Below are 17,907 nucleotides of genomic sequence, written 5' to 3' on the forward strand. Positions count from 1 at the left end.
TAAGTTGGAATTGTGCAGATTCCAAAATAAAAATAGTTTCTAATCAACTTGGGATATCATACACACTTCTTAGAATCAGAGAATCCCTATAGTGTGGAAGCAGGCCATTGAGTCCACTGAGAACACACCAACCCTCTGAAGAAGATCCCACCCACATCCACACCATCCCTGTAACCATATATTTCCCATTGCCAATCCACTTAACCTGCACATTTCTGAACTGTGGAAGGAAACACACGCAGAGACAGGGAGAACATGCAAATTCCACACAGACAGTCGCCCAAGGGTGGAATCGAACCCAGGTCCCTGATGCTGTGAGGCAGCTCTGCTAGCTACTGAGCCACCTTAAGAAGATAGGATTTGAACCTGTGTCTCTTAGTTCAGATGTAGGGATGCTACCAGTGTACCTCAAGAGCCCATTATTCCTAAATGAAAATTACATGTTAATATTTCACTCACCTCATGATGTTTCATTAGACTGTGCTCCATTAAGTTGCAGAACTCCCTGCACTGACAAACTGTTGCCACTAGCTGGAGTTAAGGACTTCAGTGCAAGCTCGGAATGGTAGCTGGGGCAGGGCATGGGATATCAGGCCAGGAAAGGAACGTCTGGGAAGTTCAAGGGATCATAAAGTGGGAGCAAAAGAATGGTCCTCGATATTTTCTAATCACCCTGTTTGGAGCTGCTATTGCACCGCTCTGAAACAGTTGGCACATTACAGGAAGGCTGAAGCAAATAATGTTAAACTAAAATCTACAAACTAAACAAATAGATTATCACTACCTTATTCACAGCTTGAATGTGAAACAATATTAAGCAAGCAATGTTTAAGTGGCATTTACAATACACACCTCTAAACTATCTGGGCCTTTTCTACCTCTGGTCAGAAAGTCACCAGCCCAATTAAGCATTTCCACTCGAACTAAGAATTAGACAAGGATTTATTTTACCTTCTGCTGTAAGTGGCTGATCCCCAAGGTCAAGCCTGCCATCTGTTCTTCCACCTTTGCAATGAGAGCACTTGTGTTCCTTTCTGTCGACAAAGTCATCTGTGAGAAAAGCAATAAATAAAATCATCCTTGTCAAAGTCACCGAGGCTTACTCACTAAATAAAACCTTACTTCTTGTCATTGACTACAGTAAGCCTATCTGTAGAACAGAATGCAATTACAGGGTTCTGTTCTCTCTGCAGATGGGCATTAGTCAAGAGATAGAGAAGGAAATGAACAACAAAGAGTTCCTTAAATCAGTTATGTAACCTGTTGTTCTCAATCTCATGGGTTGAAATAATTGCTTAAGTTCCATGCAATCTCAAGGGGGGTGTCCACGGAAGATGGACGGGAGTCCCGATCGTGAAAGTAAGCTCGGAGGCGGAAGCGACGGAAGAAGTGTTCGACGTCACGGCGTGTATCAAATTCATTGATGCATGGGCGGAGGGGGATGAAGGTGAGTCCTTCCGAGGACGAACAATCAGTCCTCAGCAAACGACTCACCTTCATCCCCCTCCGCCCACGCATCAAAGAATTTAATACACGCCGTGACGTCGAACGCCGCCTCCGCCTCCGAGCTTACTTTCACAATCAGGACTCCCACCCACCTTCCGAGGACCCCTTCACCCGCCTCCAACACACTCCATCTATCTGGACACCCCGTGCTGGCCTATCACTCACCTTTGACCTCTTCAATTCCGACTGCCTCCGGGACATTAACCGCCTCAACTTGTCTACCCCCCTCCCCCGCTCCAACCTCTCACCCTCACAACGCGCAACCCTCCAACCCTTCTGTTCCAATCCCAACCTCACCATCAAGCCAGCAGATAAAGGGGCGCAGTGGTAGTCTGGCGCACTGACCTCCACACCGCTGAAGGGAGACGCCAATTCGAGGACACCTCTTCCTACTGCCCCCTCAACCACGATCCTACCCCTCTATCACCAAACCATCATCGCCCAGACCATACAGAACCTCATCACCTCAGGAGATCTCCCACCTACAGCTTCCAACCTCATAGTCGGGGAACCCCACACTGCCCTGTACTACCTCCTTCCCAAGATCCACAAGCCTGACCATCCTGGCCGACCCACTGTCTCAGCATGCTCCTGCCCCACTGCACTCATCTCTACCTACCTTGACACTGTCCTATCCTCCCTAGTCCAGGAACTCCCCACATACGTTCGAGACACCACCCACGCCCTCCACCTCCTCTAAGACTTCCGTTTCCCCGGCCCCCAATGCCTCATCTTCACCATGGATATCCAATCCCTCTACACCTCCATCCGCCATGACCAGGGCCTCCAAGCCCTCTGTTTTTTCCTCTCCAGATGTCCCCAACAGTACCTTTCCACCGACACTCTCATTCGTTTGGCCGAACTGGTCCTCACCCTTAACAATTTCTCCTTTGAATCCTCCCACTTCCTCCAGACCAAAGGGGTAGCCATGGGCACACATATGGGCCCCAACTATGCCTGTCTCTTTGTTGGCTACGTAGAACAGTCGATCTTCCGTAATTATACCGGCACCACTCCCCACCTCTTCCTCCACTACACTGATAACTGCATTGGCGCCACCTTGTGCTCCTGCGAGGAGGTTGAGCAATTCAACAACTTCACTAACACATTCCACCCTGACCTTAAATTTACCTGGACCATCTCTGACACCTCCCTCCCCTTCCTGGACCTCTCCATCTCCATTAATGACGACCGACTTGACACTGACATTTTTTACAAACCCACCGACTCCCACAGGTACCTGGATTACACCTCTTCCCATCCTACCTCCTGCAAAAATGCCATCCCATATTCCCAATTCCTTCGCCTCCACCGTATCTGCTCCCAGGAGGACCAGTTCCACCACAGAACACACCAGATGGTCTCCTTCTTTAGAGACCGCAATTTCCCTTCTCATGTGGTTAAAGATGCCCTCCAACGCATCTCGTCCACATCCCGCACCTCCGCCCTCAGACCCTACCCCACCAACCGTAACAAGGACAGAACGCCCCTGGTGCTCACCTTCCACCCTACAAATCTTCGCATAAACCAAATCATCCGCCGACATTTCCGCCACCTCCAAACGGATCCCACCACCAGGGACATATTTCCCTCCCTACCCCTTTCTCCCTTCCGCAAAGACCGTTCCCTCCGTGACTACCTGGTCAGGTCCACGCCCCCCTACAACCGACCCTCCCATCCTGGCACTTTGCCCTGCCACCGCAGGAATTGCACAACCTATGGCCACAGCTCCTCCCTCACCTCTATCCAAGGCCCTAAAGGAGCCTTCCACATCCAAAGTTTTACCTGCACATCCACCAATATCATTTATTGTATCTGTTGCTCCCAATGTGGGAGACTAGATGCCTCCTAGCAGAGCGCTTTAGGGAACATCTCGGGACACCCGCACCAATCAACCACACCGCCTGTGGCCTAACATTTCAACTCTCCCTCCCACTCTGCCGAGGACATGAAGGTCTTGGGCCTCCTTCACTGCCGGTCCCTCACCACCCGACACCTACAGGAAGAACGCCTCATCTTCCGCCTCGGAACACTTCAACCCCAGGGTATCAATGTGGACTTCAACAGTTTCCTCATTTCCCCTTCCTCCACCTCACCCTAGTTCCAAACTTCCTGCTCAGCACTGTCCCCATGACTTGCCCTACCTGCCTATCTTCTTTTCTACCTATTCACTCCATCCTCCTCCTTGTTTTATCACCTCCATCCCCACCCCCACTCACCTATTGTACTCTATGCTACTTTCTCCCCACCCTCACCCTCCTCTCATTTATCTCTCCACCCTGCAAGCACTCTGTCTGTATTCCTGATGAAGGGCATTTGCCCGAAACGTCAGTTTTCCTGCTCCTCGGATGCTGCCTGAACTGCTGTGCTTTTCCAGCACCACTCTAAACCAGAATCCATGCAATCTCAGTCAATGGCTGATCTCACCATGGTTAACATGCACTTTGATTTCTGTGTGTTCACTCTGGAACATACCACACAGCAATCAACAGGGCAGGTACAACAAAGGAAAGTTCGCTTTGAATCCTACAGTCACCTCCCCTCCTCCAGTGGAGGTGTCGGTGTTGGACTGGGTGGATGGAGAACTACGCCATGTTCTTCACAGCCTTCAGCATTTCATCGATGACAATGAGCATCTTGCCAAGATTATCTCTACGTCTACCCTTCTTGCCTTCAAACAACCTCCACACCTTAAACAGACCATCATTTGCAGCAAACTGCCCAGCCTTCAGGATAACATCAACCACAACACCACACAACCCTGGCATGGACACCATTGCCAGAGACATCACATCATCGACATGGATACACGTGTGGGAACCCTACCCATCACGTATATGGCAGATACTCATGTGACTCGGCCAATGCTGTCCATCTCATATGCTGCAGGAAAGGATGCCCCGAGGCATGGTATATTGGCGAGACCATGCAAACGGTACGGCAACAGATGAATGGACACTGCGCAACAATCGCCAGACAGGAATGTTCCCTCCCAGTCGGGAACTCTTCAGGGGTCCGATCTTCCAGTAAGCATCCTCCAAGATGGTCTTCACGATACACAACAACACACAATCGCTGAGCAGAAAATACTAACCAAGTTCTGCATACATGAAGATTGTCTCAACCATGATCGTGGGTTCATGTTATGCCACATGTGACCTCATCAAACTGTTCTGTAGTTGTAAAATCTTCCCTACTCTCCTGTTTTGACACCATCGCCTCGATAAACTGAGACCATAATTAGTTTGTACAGTTTTGGATTTCTTATTCCTTTGGTTAGACCCTCAGCATACGACTCTTATACTTAACATTATTCCAGTCATTTTTTGTAATTATCTGTCTGCCTCATTTAATTGTATTATTGATCATCCTTTCGCTTGTTATTCACTGTTGACACTTTACTCACATTGTCTGACGCTCTTCATCACCCGCAGAGACTTATTATTTGACACTCCGCTTACACTAATTATATGGTCTTTTGATCTCTCTGCCCTTGATCTCTCTCTACCTGTAAATTCTGTGCCTGTGTGCTTCATTTCCATTCGCCAGACGAAGGAGCAGTGCTCCAAAAGCTTGTGATTTCAAATACGCCTTTTGCACGATAACCCAGTGTCGTTTGCCTTCTTAAACCACTGCAGTCCATGTGCGGCAGGTAAATCTACAAAGTGGTTAGAAAGGGAGCACCAGGATTTTGACTCAGCAACACTGAAGTAATGGCGATTAATTTCCCAATCAGGATGATGAGTGGCTTGGAGGAGAGGTTACAGGTGATGGGGACGTGCCCATGTACCTACTACCTTTGTCCTTCTTGGTTTAGAGACATTGTGTGTTTGGAAAGTGCTGTTTGAGGAGCATTGGTGAGTTACTGCAGAGCATCTTGTAGATAGCACAAAGCGCTGCTACTGAGTGTCAATGGTGGAGGGAGTGGATGCTTGTGGATGTGGTGACAATCAAGCAGGCTGGTTTGTCCAGGATAGTGCCAAGCCTCTTGAGTGTTGTGGCTCTCATCCAGGTAAATGGGAAATTTTCCATTACACTCCAGACTTGTGTCTTGTAGAGAGTGGAGAGGAAATATTTTGACTCAGAAACAGGGAGTCCACCAGTGAGCTGAAGAGTTGCGTTATTATTGCCCCTCTGTTCAGACAGCTAATGTCTGGAGCACCATGACCGCACAGATTGTATTGAAGTCTAAAAAGGAGCACAGGTTTCAGTAGTAGTGGAAAGCTTCCTCCAAAGGATAGTAGCATTGCAGAACAGCAGCGAAGATTAGATTAGATTCCCTACAGTGCGGAAACAGGCCCTCCAAAGAGTAATCCACTCAGACCCATTTCCCTACTAATGCACCTAACACTACGGGCAATTTAGCATGGCCAATTCACCTGACCTGCACATCTTTGGACTGTGGGAGGAAACCCACGCAGACACTGGGAGAATGTGCAAACTCCACACAGACAGTCGCCCGAGGTTGGAATCAAACCCAGGTCCCTGGCGCTGCAAGGCAGCAGTGCTAACCACTGAGCCACCGTGCAGGTTGCCAGAAGCGTTCAAGCTGATTTCCAGTCACGTGCTCCAAACTGGTAATCAATTATTCTAATTAAACACTTGTAACTGAGGGTTTAAAGTCAGGTGCATCGAATCGATTCGGAGACAAAGTTCACACCCACTCCACATTTCCAACACGTGTGGGGAGGAAAATCATGCTGCGGGCAAAACAAACTCCTGGCAGTTGTAAATGTTACGCCAAGTTGCGTTCAATTATCTTAGTAAAAAGTTGAAAGTTCAAGCACATTGAGGACAAGATGAGGCTTCATTAGCAAATCTCTTGCTGAGAACTCTTCACACTGTTTGTATTCAACATTCTAGCACACAAGAGCTCCAGCTGTTCCACATTACACTGATCTCAGCATTTAAGACATGTATTTCGAGTGAAAATTGCTGCTCCTGTTGTTAGTCCCAGAGAACATCTGTCTTCATTTTACACAAACTCTCACAGACTGACAACATATGGCCTGATCTATCGGTAGGATTTACCACCCCCTCTGCACTACAGTTGTGAGTGAAAAATTTCCAGAGCAAAGACTGTATTCTTTCTTTCATTCCTTTCTCTTTACAGATCATGTTTTACAGCAATTACAATTGGTAAACTGACCACTGAAATACTAACAAAATTACACTGAAGGCAATAAGGGGAACACTTCCTAATCTCATTATGCAAAAAGTGACCAAGCTTTCAATTCAGTGTCCAATCACTGCAATAAAATCAGGAAGTGCAGGAGAAACTCAGTAAGTCTGCTGGTGATGGAGGAGCGAGAAAGTCATCATTTCGAGGGCAAAGGAGACCAGTGAAAAATAGTCTTTGGACTCAAAATGTTAACTGTTTCGCTTTTCACAGAAACTTCCAGGGTGGCACGGTGGCTAGCACTGCTGCCTCACAGCGCCAGGGACCTGGGTTCAATTCCGGCCTTGGGCAACTGTCTGTGTGGAGTTTGCACATTCTCCCCGTGTCTGCGTGGGTTTCCTCCGGATGCTCAGGTTTCCTCCCGCAGTCCAAAGATGTGCTGGATTGCCCATAGTGTTAGGTGCATTAGTCGGGGTGAATGTAGTGGAATGATTCTGGGCGGGTTGCTCTTCGGAGAGTCGGTGTGAACTTGTTGGGCCGAAAGGCCTGTTTCCACACTGTGGAGAATCTAATCTAAGTTGCAGAGTTCCTCTGACATGTTCTGTGCTTTATTTCAGATCTTCTGCTTCCACTTTTGTTTCAGTTACTAGACTTTGATTTACATGAAGAAATTCTGACGATTGTGGGCGGCACGGTGGTACAGTGGTTAGCACTGCTGCCTCACAGCGCCTGAGACCCGGGTTCAGTTCCCGACTCAGGTGACTGTCTGTGTGGAGTTTGCACGTTCTCCCCGTGTCTGCGTGGGTTTCCTCCGGGTGCTCCGGTTTCCTCCCACAGTCCAAAAATGTGCGGGTCAGGTGAATTGGCCATGCTAAATTGCCAGTAGTGTTAGGAAAGGGGTAAATGTAGGGGTATGGGTGGGTTGCGCTTCGGCAGGTCAGTGTGGACTTGTTGGGCCGAAGGGCCTGTTTCCACACTGTAAGTCTAATCTAGTCTAATCTTCTGAAAATCCTTTCAATCTGACTTACCTAATATAAAATAGTCAGCAAAGTTCACTTTATAAGTGAGGAGATATCGCAGAAATGTTCAGCCTTGTTACTGCTATATGTTGGGGGAAGATGGTAGTGAAGTGGTATTGTCACTGGGCTAGTGTTTCAGGTCAGTTCAAATCCCACTGTGGTAATTGGCAGGATTTAAACCCCATTAAAAGAAATTTGTAACTGACAGTGAGACCACTGATAGTTGTTTAAAAATGCATCTGTTTCCAGAAGGAAATCTGCCCTTTGTAACTGGCATAGACTAGGTGTAACTCCAGACCCACTGCTACGTAGTTTACTCATCTCTGCCTTTTATAAGCTACTCAGTACAAGACCAAAAATAGGGGTGGGCAATAAATTGCCAGCGAAAACCACATCCCATCGCAGAGAATAAACTAGTTACAGAAACACATAAAAATCTATCCGTTTCAGATTCTTGATCATCATTAAGGGATAAACCAGGAACTCTGTATCAGTTACAGATATATTGCAATTCCATAGCAAGTGTTGGGGGTCTACAATTCTTAGCAAACAACTGTTTCCGGTTTTAGGTTTATTGACTCATAAATATTTCTTTTCCAGCATTAATAAAGATTCCCTTCACCTCAATAACCTTAAATTTAGTCAGGGTGGGAGTCGACTACAGCTGGTCACAAACCAGATCCTTTACAATAAACGTGATGTTACAGCCATGGTGTACACCTCCAGCCAACCATTATGTTTCACCATATAAAGCATGCCATGCTCCATTATCAATCAGTGAGTCACTCTGGCCACAAATGTTTCATTTAATGTGGCAGCGACTGTGACAAAATTGACACTGACATCAATACCTTTTTAAAAGCCATAAAGTGACAGCATTACTGCCTTAGGGACTATCTCATCCAGAGTTTCCATTTTTGCATAAGGTAATAGTTCTGAAAGAGTTCCTGTTAGCGACTGCGTTTAGTTCCACCCAATCTGATGATGCATAGGTTGGGATAAGAAAGGACACCAATGCCCATAGATCTTGTGGGCGGCACAGTGGCACAGTGGTTAGCACTGCTGCCTCACAGTGCCTGAGATCCGGGTTCAATTCCCGACTCAGGCGACTGACTGTGTGGTGTTTGCACGTTCTCCCCGTGGGTTTCCTCTGGGTGCTTCGGTTTCTTCCCACAGTCCAAAGATGTGCAGGTCAGGTGAATTGGCCATGCTAAATTGCCCGTAGTGTTAGGTAAGGGGTAAATGTAGGGGTATGGGTGGGTTGCGCTTCGGCGGGTCGGTGTGGACTTGTTGGGCCGAAGGGCCTGTTTTCACACTGTAAGTAATCTAATCATATCTCCTCACTATCTTTGTAACCATGTTTTATCTTGTAACTTGTAGCGGTTTGTCATCAAGAAATAAACTCCACCAGGGCTTCCCAAGGTTAGGGTCGGGACCCCACGGGAGGTCACATGATGAAATTTTGTGGTTATGAGACAGCAATGGCTAAACACCCTGCAATAACTTCCACAATCCCATATTTCTTCACCTCTTCCAACCAACCCCAACCTCCCTCCCCTCCACCAGCTTACTGAGGGGGGCAGGGGTCACACTTTACAGCCTGAAAATGGACTCACAGCAAGGCAACATTTGGGTAGCAGTGAATCACATCTTACTGAGTCTAAAAGCCTTCTCTTTAAGGCCCAGGTGACAGCAAGATAGCCCCTGCAAGCTGCCAGCGGTCAGTATCCCAAAACAAAAGCCAACATTTACATTTCTCACCTGGGCTGGGAGTTTTCACATGGTTTCCCATTCCACATCTTCACCAGTGCTGGCTGCCCCACACTGGTTTAATGCTCCAAGGAGTGACCATTGCTCAGTGATGGAACCTCCACAAATGGCTGCTGACCGTTTGACTTTTCAATAGCTCCCAGACCCAGAAATTGCAGTGGTCATGTCTGGATCTACAAGGCCTAGAATGGATGTGTGTGTCTGTGCCTATCTGTGTCTGCGAGTGTGTATATGCCTGTATGATTGTGTCTCCATGCATGTCTGGATGGGCATATCTGTGTATCTGTCTACGTGTGTTTGCATGCATGTCTACGTGACTGTGTGTCTGCGTGTGCATGTCTGTGCATCTGTGTGTGTTTGTGTGTGTGTGCATGTCTGTGTAAGTACGTATGTGCGTGTCTGTGAGTGCATGCCTGTGCGTATGCATCTGCATGTGTGTGTCAGTGTGTTGGTTCTGTGTATGTATGTGTGTCTATATATAGGTCTGTATGTGTGTGTATACGTGTCTGTGTGTATAGGGCAAAGTGGGCTACGTCTGTGTGTATCTATCACATCTCAGGCTGAGGAGAGAAGCTGAGTGGGTTTGGTGTTGATGGAGAGGAAAGTGGAGAGGGAACATCCACAGGGATTGGCCTGAATTCATGGCTTGTTGCTGGGGAGGGACTGGGGGGGAAAGTGATGCTGAAAGGCGGGTGTCTCTCTCTCTCTCTTTCTCACATTCCTTCCCCTCCCTCCCCACCATCCTGGGTTTTCCCACTGACCTCGGACTCCTGCCAACAGACTGGTGGGTGGTCAAACAGCACTCATCAATAGGACCTGGATTAGGCAGGTGGGCTAACTGAGGTTACACTCACCACATTGGAACAGGATGGAGATGTGGGGAGGTCAGGATCCCAGTGCTAAGGCAAATCAACGTCATTCACTGTACCCCACACTCGCTTGTAAACCGACTGGTGAGTTCTGTCCTGGTCCCTTTGGAAAGACTGAAAGTTGTCATTAATGGGCAAAAACCTGAACGAGCTAACTCTGTAACCCATTCTGATCTCTGTGTTAAATGTGTTGACAGTTTATCTCACCCGAGTCACCAATATGAAAGCATACTAAAGCGCCTCACCTTGTATTGTTCTGTCCTGTTTTCTATGTCAGTAAAGAGATTATAGGGAGCTGGATCAAAGCCTGTCACGTTTAATGTCATCAAAATGGTTTCCAGGTTGCTAAGATCAGATAGCAGGAGTCCTGTGCAATCATCATCACAAGCTGGGGGAGAACGTGAGAGAAATATCAGGAACTGAAAAGCAAGGATTGTCAGAAAATTCAAAAATCCGTCACAGCCATCTGATGATTTCTTTACTTGAATGGAAAAATATGGGAGAGTAAAAGGTGAGATTTGTCAGAAATACAAAATTTGCGAGAGAAATTTAGCAGCTCTGACAGCCTCCATGGAGAGAGAAATGTCCATTGTGACTCCTAAAGGACACTGGTATTTGGTTTGAAACATTTTCTCTGCTTCTGTCGCCACAGATGCTTCACCAGCACGGCGGCACGGTGGCACAGTGGTTAGCACTACTGCCTCACAGCGCCTGTAGACCCGGGTTCAATGCCCGACTCAGGCGACTGACTGTGTGGAGTTTGCACGTTCTCCCTGTGTCTGCGTGGGTTTCCTCCGGGTGCTCCGGTTTCCTCCCACAGTCACAAAGATGTGCGGGTCAGGTGAATTGGCCAAGCTAAATTGCCCGTAGTTTTAGGTAAGGGGTAAATGTAGGGGTATGGGTGGGTTGCGCTTCGGCGGGTCGGTGTGGACTTGTTGGGCCGAAGGGCCTGTTTCCACACTGTAAGTCTAATCTAAAAGCACACTCTGTCCTTGTTTCAGATTTCCAGCATACACAGTGAGATTTTACAGCTTAGTTTGCAAACTGTGGTAAAAATTTCTTTTAAAATTCCCATGTGTAAAACTGCATCCTCATCTTACCGTGGAATGCTAAGTGTGAATTTTAGGAACATTTGGGACATCCATGAGTTTGGGAGATGTATTTCTCACAAACACTGCTCCTCAATGGGAGAGCTGAGTGGGGAACATCAGAAGAATGTAAGAAATGGGAACAGGTGGAGGCCATTCAGCCCTTCCTGTCTGTACTACCATTCAATGAGATATTGGCTTATTTTCTACTTCAACATCATTGTCCTGCACTGTCTCTGATAAACTTAATATGTAGAAATCCACCAACACCAGATTCACATAGCTAGCTACAGATAGCTTCTGAAAATAAAGAAGTGATGGTAATTCAGATATTGGCCAATAGCGTGTTGTGAGTAAATGTTTTAATTTTCATTCTCTCTTCGGTGGAAGTTAAAATTATTGAGGATTTAATCTGATATTGCCTGTTATAAAACATTGACTAAAATTAAGTTGACCTTCATGGGATTTTTGACCGAATTAAAACGAAACTCCGAGAAACAAGAACAACTCAGAGCTGTTTCATTTATCAGCACAGATTGGCAACTTAAGAACAGTAGACAAAATAACACAGTGTTTGTACATTAAAATCAAGGTTGTCTAAAATAATTTCTAGGCTATTACTTCTGACAAAGATTCTCCTGCCTAGAGGGTGCAATTGCAGTTGCTCCAAGTCTATTAGAGTCATACAGCATGGAAGTAGACCCTTCGGTCCAACCAGTCCATGCCTACCACGGTTCCAAACTAAACTAGTTTCACTTGCCTACTTTTGGCTCATGTCCTTCCAAACCTGTCCAATGTATTTATCCAAATGTCTTTTAAATGTTGCAACTGTACCTGCACCCACCCACTGGCAGGAAGCACATTCTACACAGGAAGTACTCTGTGTGGAAAAAACGTTGCCCCACATTTCCTTTTTAAAACGTTCTCCTCTCAACTTAACTATATCTCCCCTGGGTTTTGAATTCCCCCACTCTAGATAAAAGACCCTTACCATTCACCTTATCTATGTCCATCATCATTTATAAACCTCTATAAGGTCACCTGTCAATCTCCTACCCTCCAGTGAGAAAAGTTTCAGCCTATCCAGCCTATTTTTATAACTCAAACCATCTATTCCTGGGAACATCCTGGCAAATCTTTTCTGAACATTCTACAATTTAATAATATCCTTCCTATAGCAAGGTGACCAGAACTGTACACAGTACTCCAGAAGAGGCCTCACCAACGTTCCTTACAAGCTCAACATGATGTTCCAACTCCTACACTCAAAGGTCTGAGCAAGGAAGGCAGGCATGCTGTACTCCTTCTTAACCACCCTGTCTACATGTGACACAAACTTCAACGAACAATCTACCTGCACCTCTAGGTGTCTCTGTTCTACACTACCCACAGTTGAGAGTGTGGCACTGGGAAAGCACAGCAGGTCAGGCAGCATCCAAGGAGCAGGAGAATTGACGTTTCTGGCATGAGCCCTTCATCAATTCTCTTGCTCCTCGGATGCCGCCTGACCTGCTGTGTTTTTCCAGCACCACATTGTTGACTCTGATCTCCAGCATCTGCACTCCTCACTTTCCAGGGCCCTACCATTAATTGTATAGGTCCTGCCCTTGTCTGTTTTAGCAAAATGTAATAACTCACATTTATCCAAATTAAACTCCATTTGCTACTCCTCAGCCTATTGACCCAACTAATCAAGATTTCTTTATAATCTTAGGAAACCTTCTTCACTGTCCACTGTACCACCAACTTTGGTGTCATCCACAAACTTACTATCCATGCCTTTTGTATTCTCATCCAAAGTATTTATAAATGACAAACAAAAATGAATCCAGTACCAATCCCTGAGCAACACCACTGGTCACAGGCCTCCAGTCTGAAAAGCAACCATCTACCACAACTCTCTGTCTCCTACCATCAAGCTAACTTTGCATCCAAATGGCACGCTTATCCCGAATCCTATGTGATCTAACTTTATTAATTAGTCTACCAAACAGAAGCTTGTCAAAGGCTATCTGTAACAACAGAGAGAAAAGCTACAACACCACGTGTCTAGCCTCAATGTCTGTACATGCAAGTGTCTCACTCTCGTGCACAAACATGTGTGCACACAAAACGCTTTAGAACAAGGCACTTGCGATTTTTAATATCATGCCTTTAACATGTCTCTTGATATCAGTAATCTCATCCCAGCATTTTCTCTGCAACCTCTTTTCCCAGTGAGTGCATTCAAAGCAAACCATAAAGAATGGCAGATCATGTCCAGTTGGTCATGAAACATGATGTTCAACACTAACATTACAGAGTGTCTTCCCCGAAGCACAGGCAAATTGAAAATCTGCTGTGCGATAATTTGTAATGCCTTGGCACCTGAATAACATTTGTTTACTTTTTAAACAAAATTGGTGATGTGCTGGCTCTGAACAAGATGACAGCCCTGTTAAATTGAAGAACTTTGTATAAATTCATTAACCAAGGTGCTATAAACATTGCTCTGTGGAATTTTAACTCCGAGCAGCAGTGAGACTCAAAAGCTGGAAGCAATGAATTTTACTACACAGCTGGTGAAGACTTGCCAGTTACTGAGCAAGGTAAGCAAATGTTTGATGATACCACATGTCACACAGTGTTAGATTATAATCAGACTACTCAGTGACAATCACATTTCAAGAATGTTGGTTGGGATTGCAAATGACTCCTAATGTTACAACACAGTCAGAGGCCATTTGACCCATTGTGTCTGTGCTGGCACTTCGGAAGAGCTTGGTGGGTGGCACGGTGGCACAGTGGTTAGCACTGCTGCCTCAGAACGCCAGAGACCTGGGTTCAATTCCCGCCTCAGGCAACTGACTGCGTGGAGCTTGCATGTTCTCCCCGTGTCTGCGTGGGTTTCCTCCGGGTGCTCCAGTTTTCTCCCACCGTCCAAAGATGTACGGGTCAGGTGAATTGGCCATGCTAAATTGCCCGTAGTGTTAGGTAAGGGGCAAATGTAAGGGTAGGGGTATGGGTGGGTTTCGCTTCAGTGGGTCGGTGTGGACTTGTTGGGCCAAAGGGCCTGTTTCCACACTGTAAGTAATCTAATCTAATCTAAAAAAAAGCTCTCCCAGTGGTCAATTAATCATTGTCCGATTAGTTCAACACCACCATGCTTTTCTTAGAGCTTCACAAATGTTTTCTCTCAGTCTGGTTATTTGATTTGATTTCACTTGGGAGAGCTCATCGGTACAGTGGCTCAGAGGTTAACACTGCTGCCTCACAGTACCAGGGTCTGGGTTCGATTCCAGCCTCGGGCGACTGTCTGTGTGGAGTTTGCACATTCTCCCAGTGTCTGTGCGGGTTTCCTCCCATAATCCGAAGATGTGCAGGTTAGGTGGATTAGCCACACTAAATTGCCCATAGAGTGCTGGCATGTACAGGTTAAGTGGGTTAGCCATTGGAAATGCAGAATTATAGGGTCAGGATGGGGGATGGGTTTGGGTGGGATGCTGTTTGGAGGGTTGGTGTGGACTCGATGGGCCAAATGGCCTGTTTCCACATGATTCTATCTCAGGGATGTCAGAGAGATGGTGCATTTCATCGGACTAGTAATCCAGAAGCCTGGCCTAATGCTCTGGGGCCACTGGTTCAAATTCTAAAATGGCTGTTGGAGGAATTGGAAGCTAGTCCCAATAATAATGACCATGATATCCATTGTCAGTTGCTGTAAAAAACCCAGCTTGTTTATTAATGTCCTTTTGAGTGGGACCCTTTATTTGGTTTAGCACACACATGATACCAGGCCTCAGGCCATGTGCTGTCTCTTAGATGCCCTCTGAAATAGCCCAGCCAGCCACATTTTTTTTTACAGCTCATGGACTATGAGGGATGGCCAACAAATGCTGGCCTTGCCAACAACACCACATCCTACGAATGAGTAAAGAGAAAAAAGAAATCAGGAAACGAGGACTTGAAGCCAGAAATAATTTTCCTTCACAACGAATCAGGGACACATTACCAAAATCTATTCTGAAGGAAACAGGAGAATCTACAAAAAACTTCATCCTATGTTATCTGTTTAAGACTTTTTGGAAGTATAAAAAGATGTAAATATACGTACATATGCATTCACTTTCCACCAGCACATGCTTAGCTTCACATTGATTACAGAGTCGACCCGTTACACCTGATTTGCAAACACAATGGCCCATTAAAGGGTGACAGTTGATGTGCACAGAACCGTTCGGGTTACATTCACACCTTTGACATCTACCGCCTGGTACACGTGGGCTACCATAGTAACCAGGAGCACATCTAAAAGGCACAAGACAGGAAGAAACAGAAAATAAATCAGTGTTTAACATTAGTGCTCTGATTTTTGAGTATCTTTCTATGTACAAAACTCTCAAGTGGGATGACACACGTCTGAGAAATGATGAATTTATTTCACAAGATCATGCTAACTGTTCCTCTGTATAGCGCAATCCCCATTACACTTTACATGAACAGCATAAGATTTGATTGCTCTGGGTACAATGAATGAGATTCAGCCATTAAATTATATGGTGAGACTGCAAACAATGAAAATGTCATGCGTTAAGAAGTGTAAAATTACAATCAGATTAATGTTGATTTATATAACAGATAAATCCGCCACACAAAGGCTGCATAGGGTTCCAAGCCACATGGGAAAGAAGCAATAATGACAGTGTTCTGTTTAATAAAGAAACCGACCTCTCACAGTACTGTCCTTCATAGCCAATCAGACAGGAATTACAGCGGAAATCACTCACGCCCTCCAATACACATGTGGGACTAAAGCTGGTGAGAAAAAGGGGGGAACAGTTGGAAGGCAACGCAAAAAAATTAGTCAGACATGTATTTACAGGAGTTCGAAACAATTGGTAATTTACTTCCACAAAAGTTGAAAATAAAACAGTTTGGTTACAAACCAATTTGCAATAAATGACAATAAAGGATATTCAGACCATGGGCGTACGTGTTCACAATTTCTCCAAAGCATTCTGATGACATATTAATCTGCATTTATTTATTACATATCTGAATTTATTTCCATTGTAGGGTATAATTGTCTATCAATGGGTTCTTGAACAATTAGGGGTAACTTGCTCTTTGATCACTGACGTAAAACGGACAGTTTCCGTGCTGTACATCCCTCTATGATGGTGATAATGATGCTGATAATGAGAGGTTGAAATAACACAAGTGACCTTACTTTACTAAGTATTTGAGATTCAAACGCCCAAACCACCGATATCTCTCAGTTTCATCAGCACAGAAAATTGCCAGAGTTAAGGGGAAAACACAGATTGATTAACCTCAGTAGAATTACTGAGATGTGACAATGGGCAGAATCCAACTTTCTGTTTTCTTCATTGTCAGAAATCCTTTTCTTAACAAGAAAGTAAATATGCAACTTTCTCAAATCCCTGTATTTATTCAGAATTTCCAGAAGTAAAAATAAGATGGATTCCTATTAGTGATGGGTGGAGATTAGAGTGGTGCTGGAAAAGCACAGCAGGTCAGGCTGCATCTGAGGAGCGGGAAAAATCGCGTTTCGGGCAAAAGCCCTTCATCGGGAAGAGAGGCAGGGTGCCTGCAGGGGTGAGTGTCAGAAGCTAAGGTTTATAAAATCATGAGGGGCATGGATAGGGTATACAGACAAAGTCTTTTCCCTGGGGTGGGGGAGTTCAGAACTTGAGGAAATAGGTTTATGGTGAGCAGGGAAAGATATAAAAGAGACCAAGGGGCAACCTATTCACACAGTGGGTGGTGCGTGTATGGAATGAGTTGCCAGAGGAGGTGGAGGGAGCTGGTACTATTGCAATATTTAAAGGCATCTGAATGGTGTAGGAATAGGAAGGATTTAGAGGGATATTGGCTAAATGGGGCGAGATTTAATTAGGATATCTGATCGGCATGAACGAGGTTGGACTGAAGGAACTGTATATAGGCACAGAATCTCTGTAATATGGAAGAAGGCCATTCAGTCCATCAAGTCCACACCAATCCTCTAAACAGCATCACACCCAAACCTTTACCCTTTCTCCATAATCCTACAATTCCCATGGCTGACCCACCTAACCCATGCATCCCTGGGCACTATGGGCAATTTAGCATGGCAAACCTGCCTAGCCTGCTCACCTCTGAATTGAGCAAGGAAACTGGAGCACCCAGCGGAAACCCACACAGATACGGGGAGAATGTGCAAACTCTAAACAGTCACCCAGGGCTGGAATTGAAGCTGGGGCCCTGGCACTAACCACTGAGCCACCTAAGCATATCTCAAGTGACTCAATAACAACAGATGCCTATGGTCATACATTACCTGCCAGAATGGGATCTGGGACAGGCACAAAGGGAGCAGTCCGTGATAGATCCACCGACTCTGCCATAGTATCCTGCAGCACACAGCTCACAGTGATCACCCATTGTGTTGTCACGGCAAGCCTGATTTTCAGAGATAGAAAATCATAATTAGGTTATTCGTGCTCACTGGAAGGAAAGGCAAGACTAATGCATTATAAGCCACATAAACATGG

General features: G+C 45.7%; 1 protein-coding gene across 1 annotated transcript in view; it reads right to left on the reverse strand.

The window, feature by feature from the left end:
- lama1 (laminin, alpha 1) overlaps nt 1-17,907 on the reverse strand; it is a 308,489-nt gene that overhangs the window by 88,057 nt on the left and 202,525 nt on the right. Inside the window, exons 30-34 of the mRNA XM_060823828.1 lie at nt 17,694-17,815; nt 16,079-16,165; nt 15,465-15,658; nt 10,529-10,671; nt 952-1,050 (exon numbers count right to left, since the gene is read on the reverse strand). Coding sequence (XP_060679811.1) covers nt 952-1,050; nt 10,529-10,671; nt 15,465-15,658; nt 16,079-16,165; nt 17,694-17,815 — 645 coding nt within the window. The remainder of the gene's footprint in view (nt 1-951; nt 1,051-10,528; nt 10,672-15,464; nt 15,659-16,078; nt 16,166-17,693; nt 17,816-17,907) is intronic.

The sequence above is a fragment of the Hemiscyllium ocellatum genome, chromosome 4 (genome assembly GCF_020745735.1).
Source record: "Hemiscyllium ocellatum isolate sHemOce1 chromosome 4, sHemOce1.pat.X.cur, whole genome shotgun sequence".
Classification (NCBI taxonomy): domain Eukaryota; kingdom Metazoa; phylum Chordata; class Chondrichthyes; order Orectolobiformes; family Hemiscylliidae; genus Hemiscyllium; species Hemiscyllium ocellatum.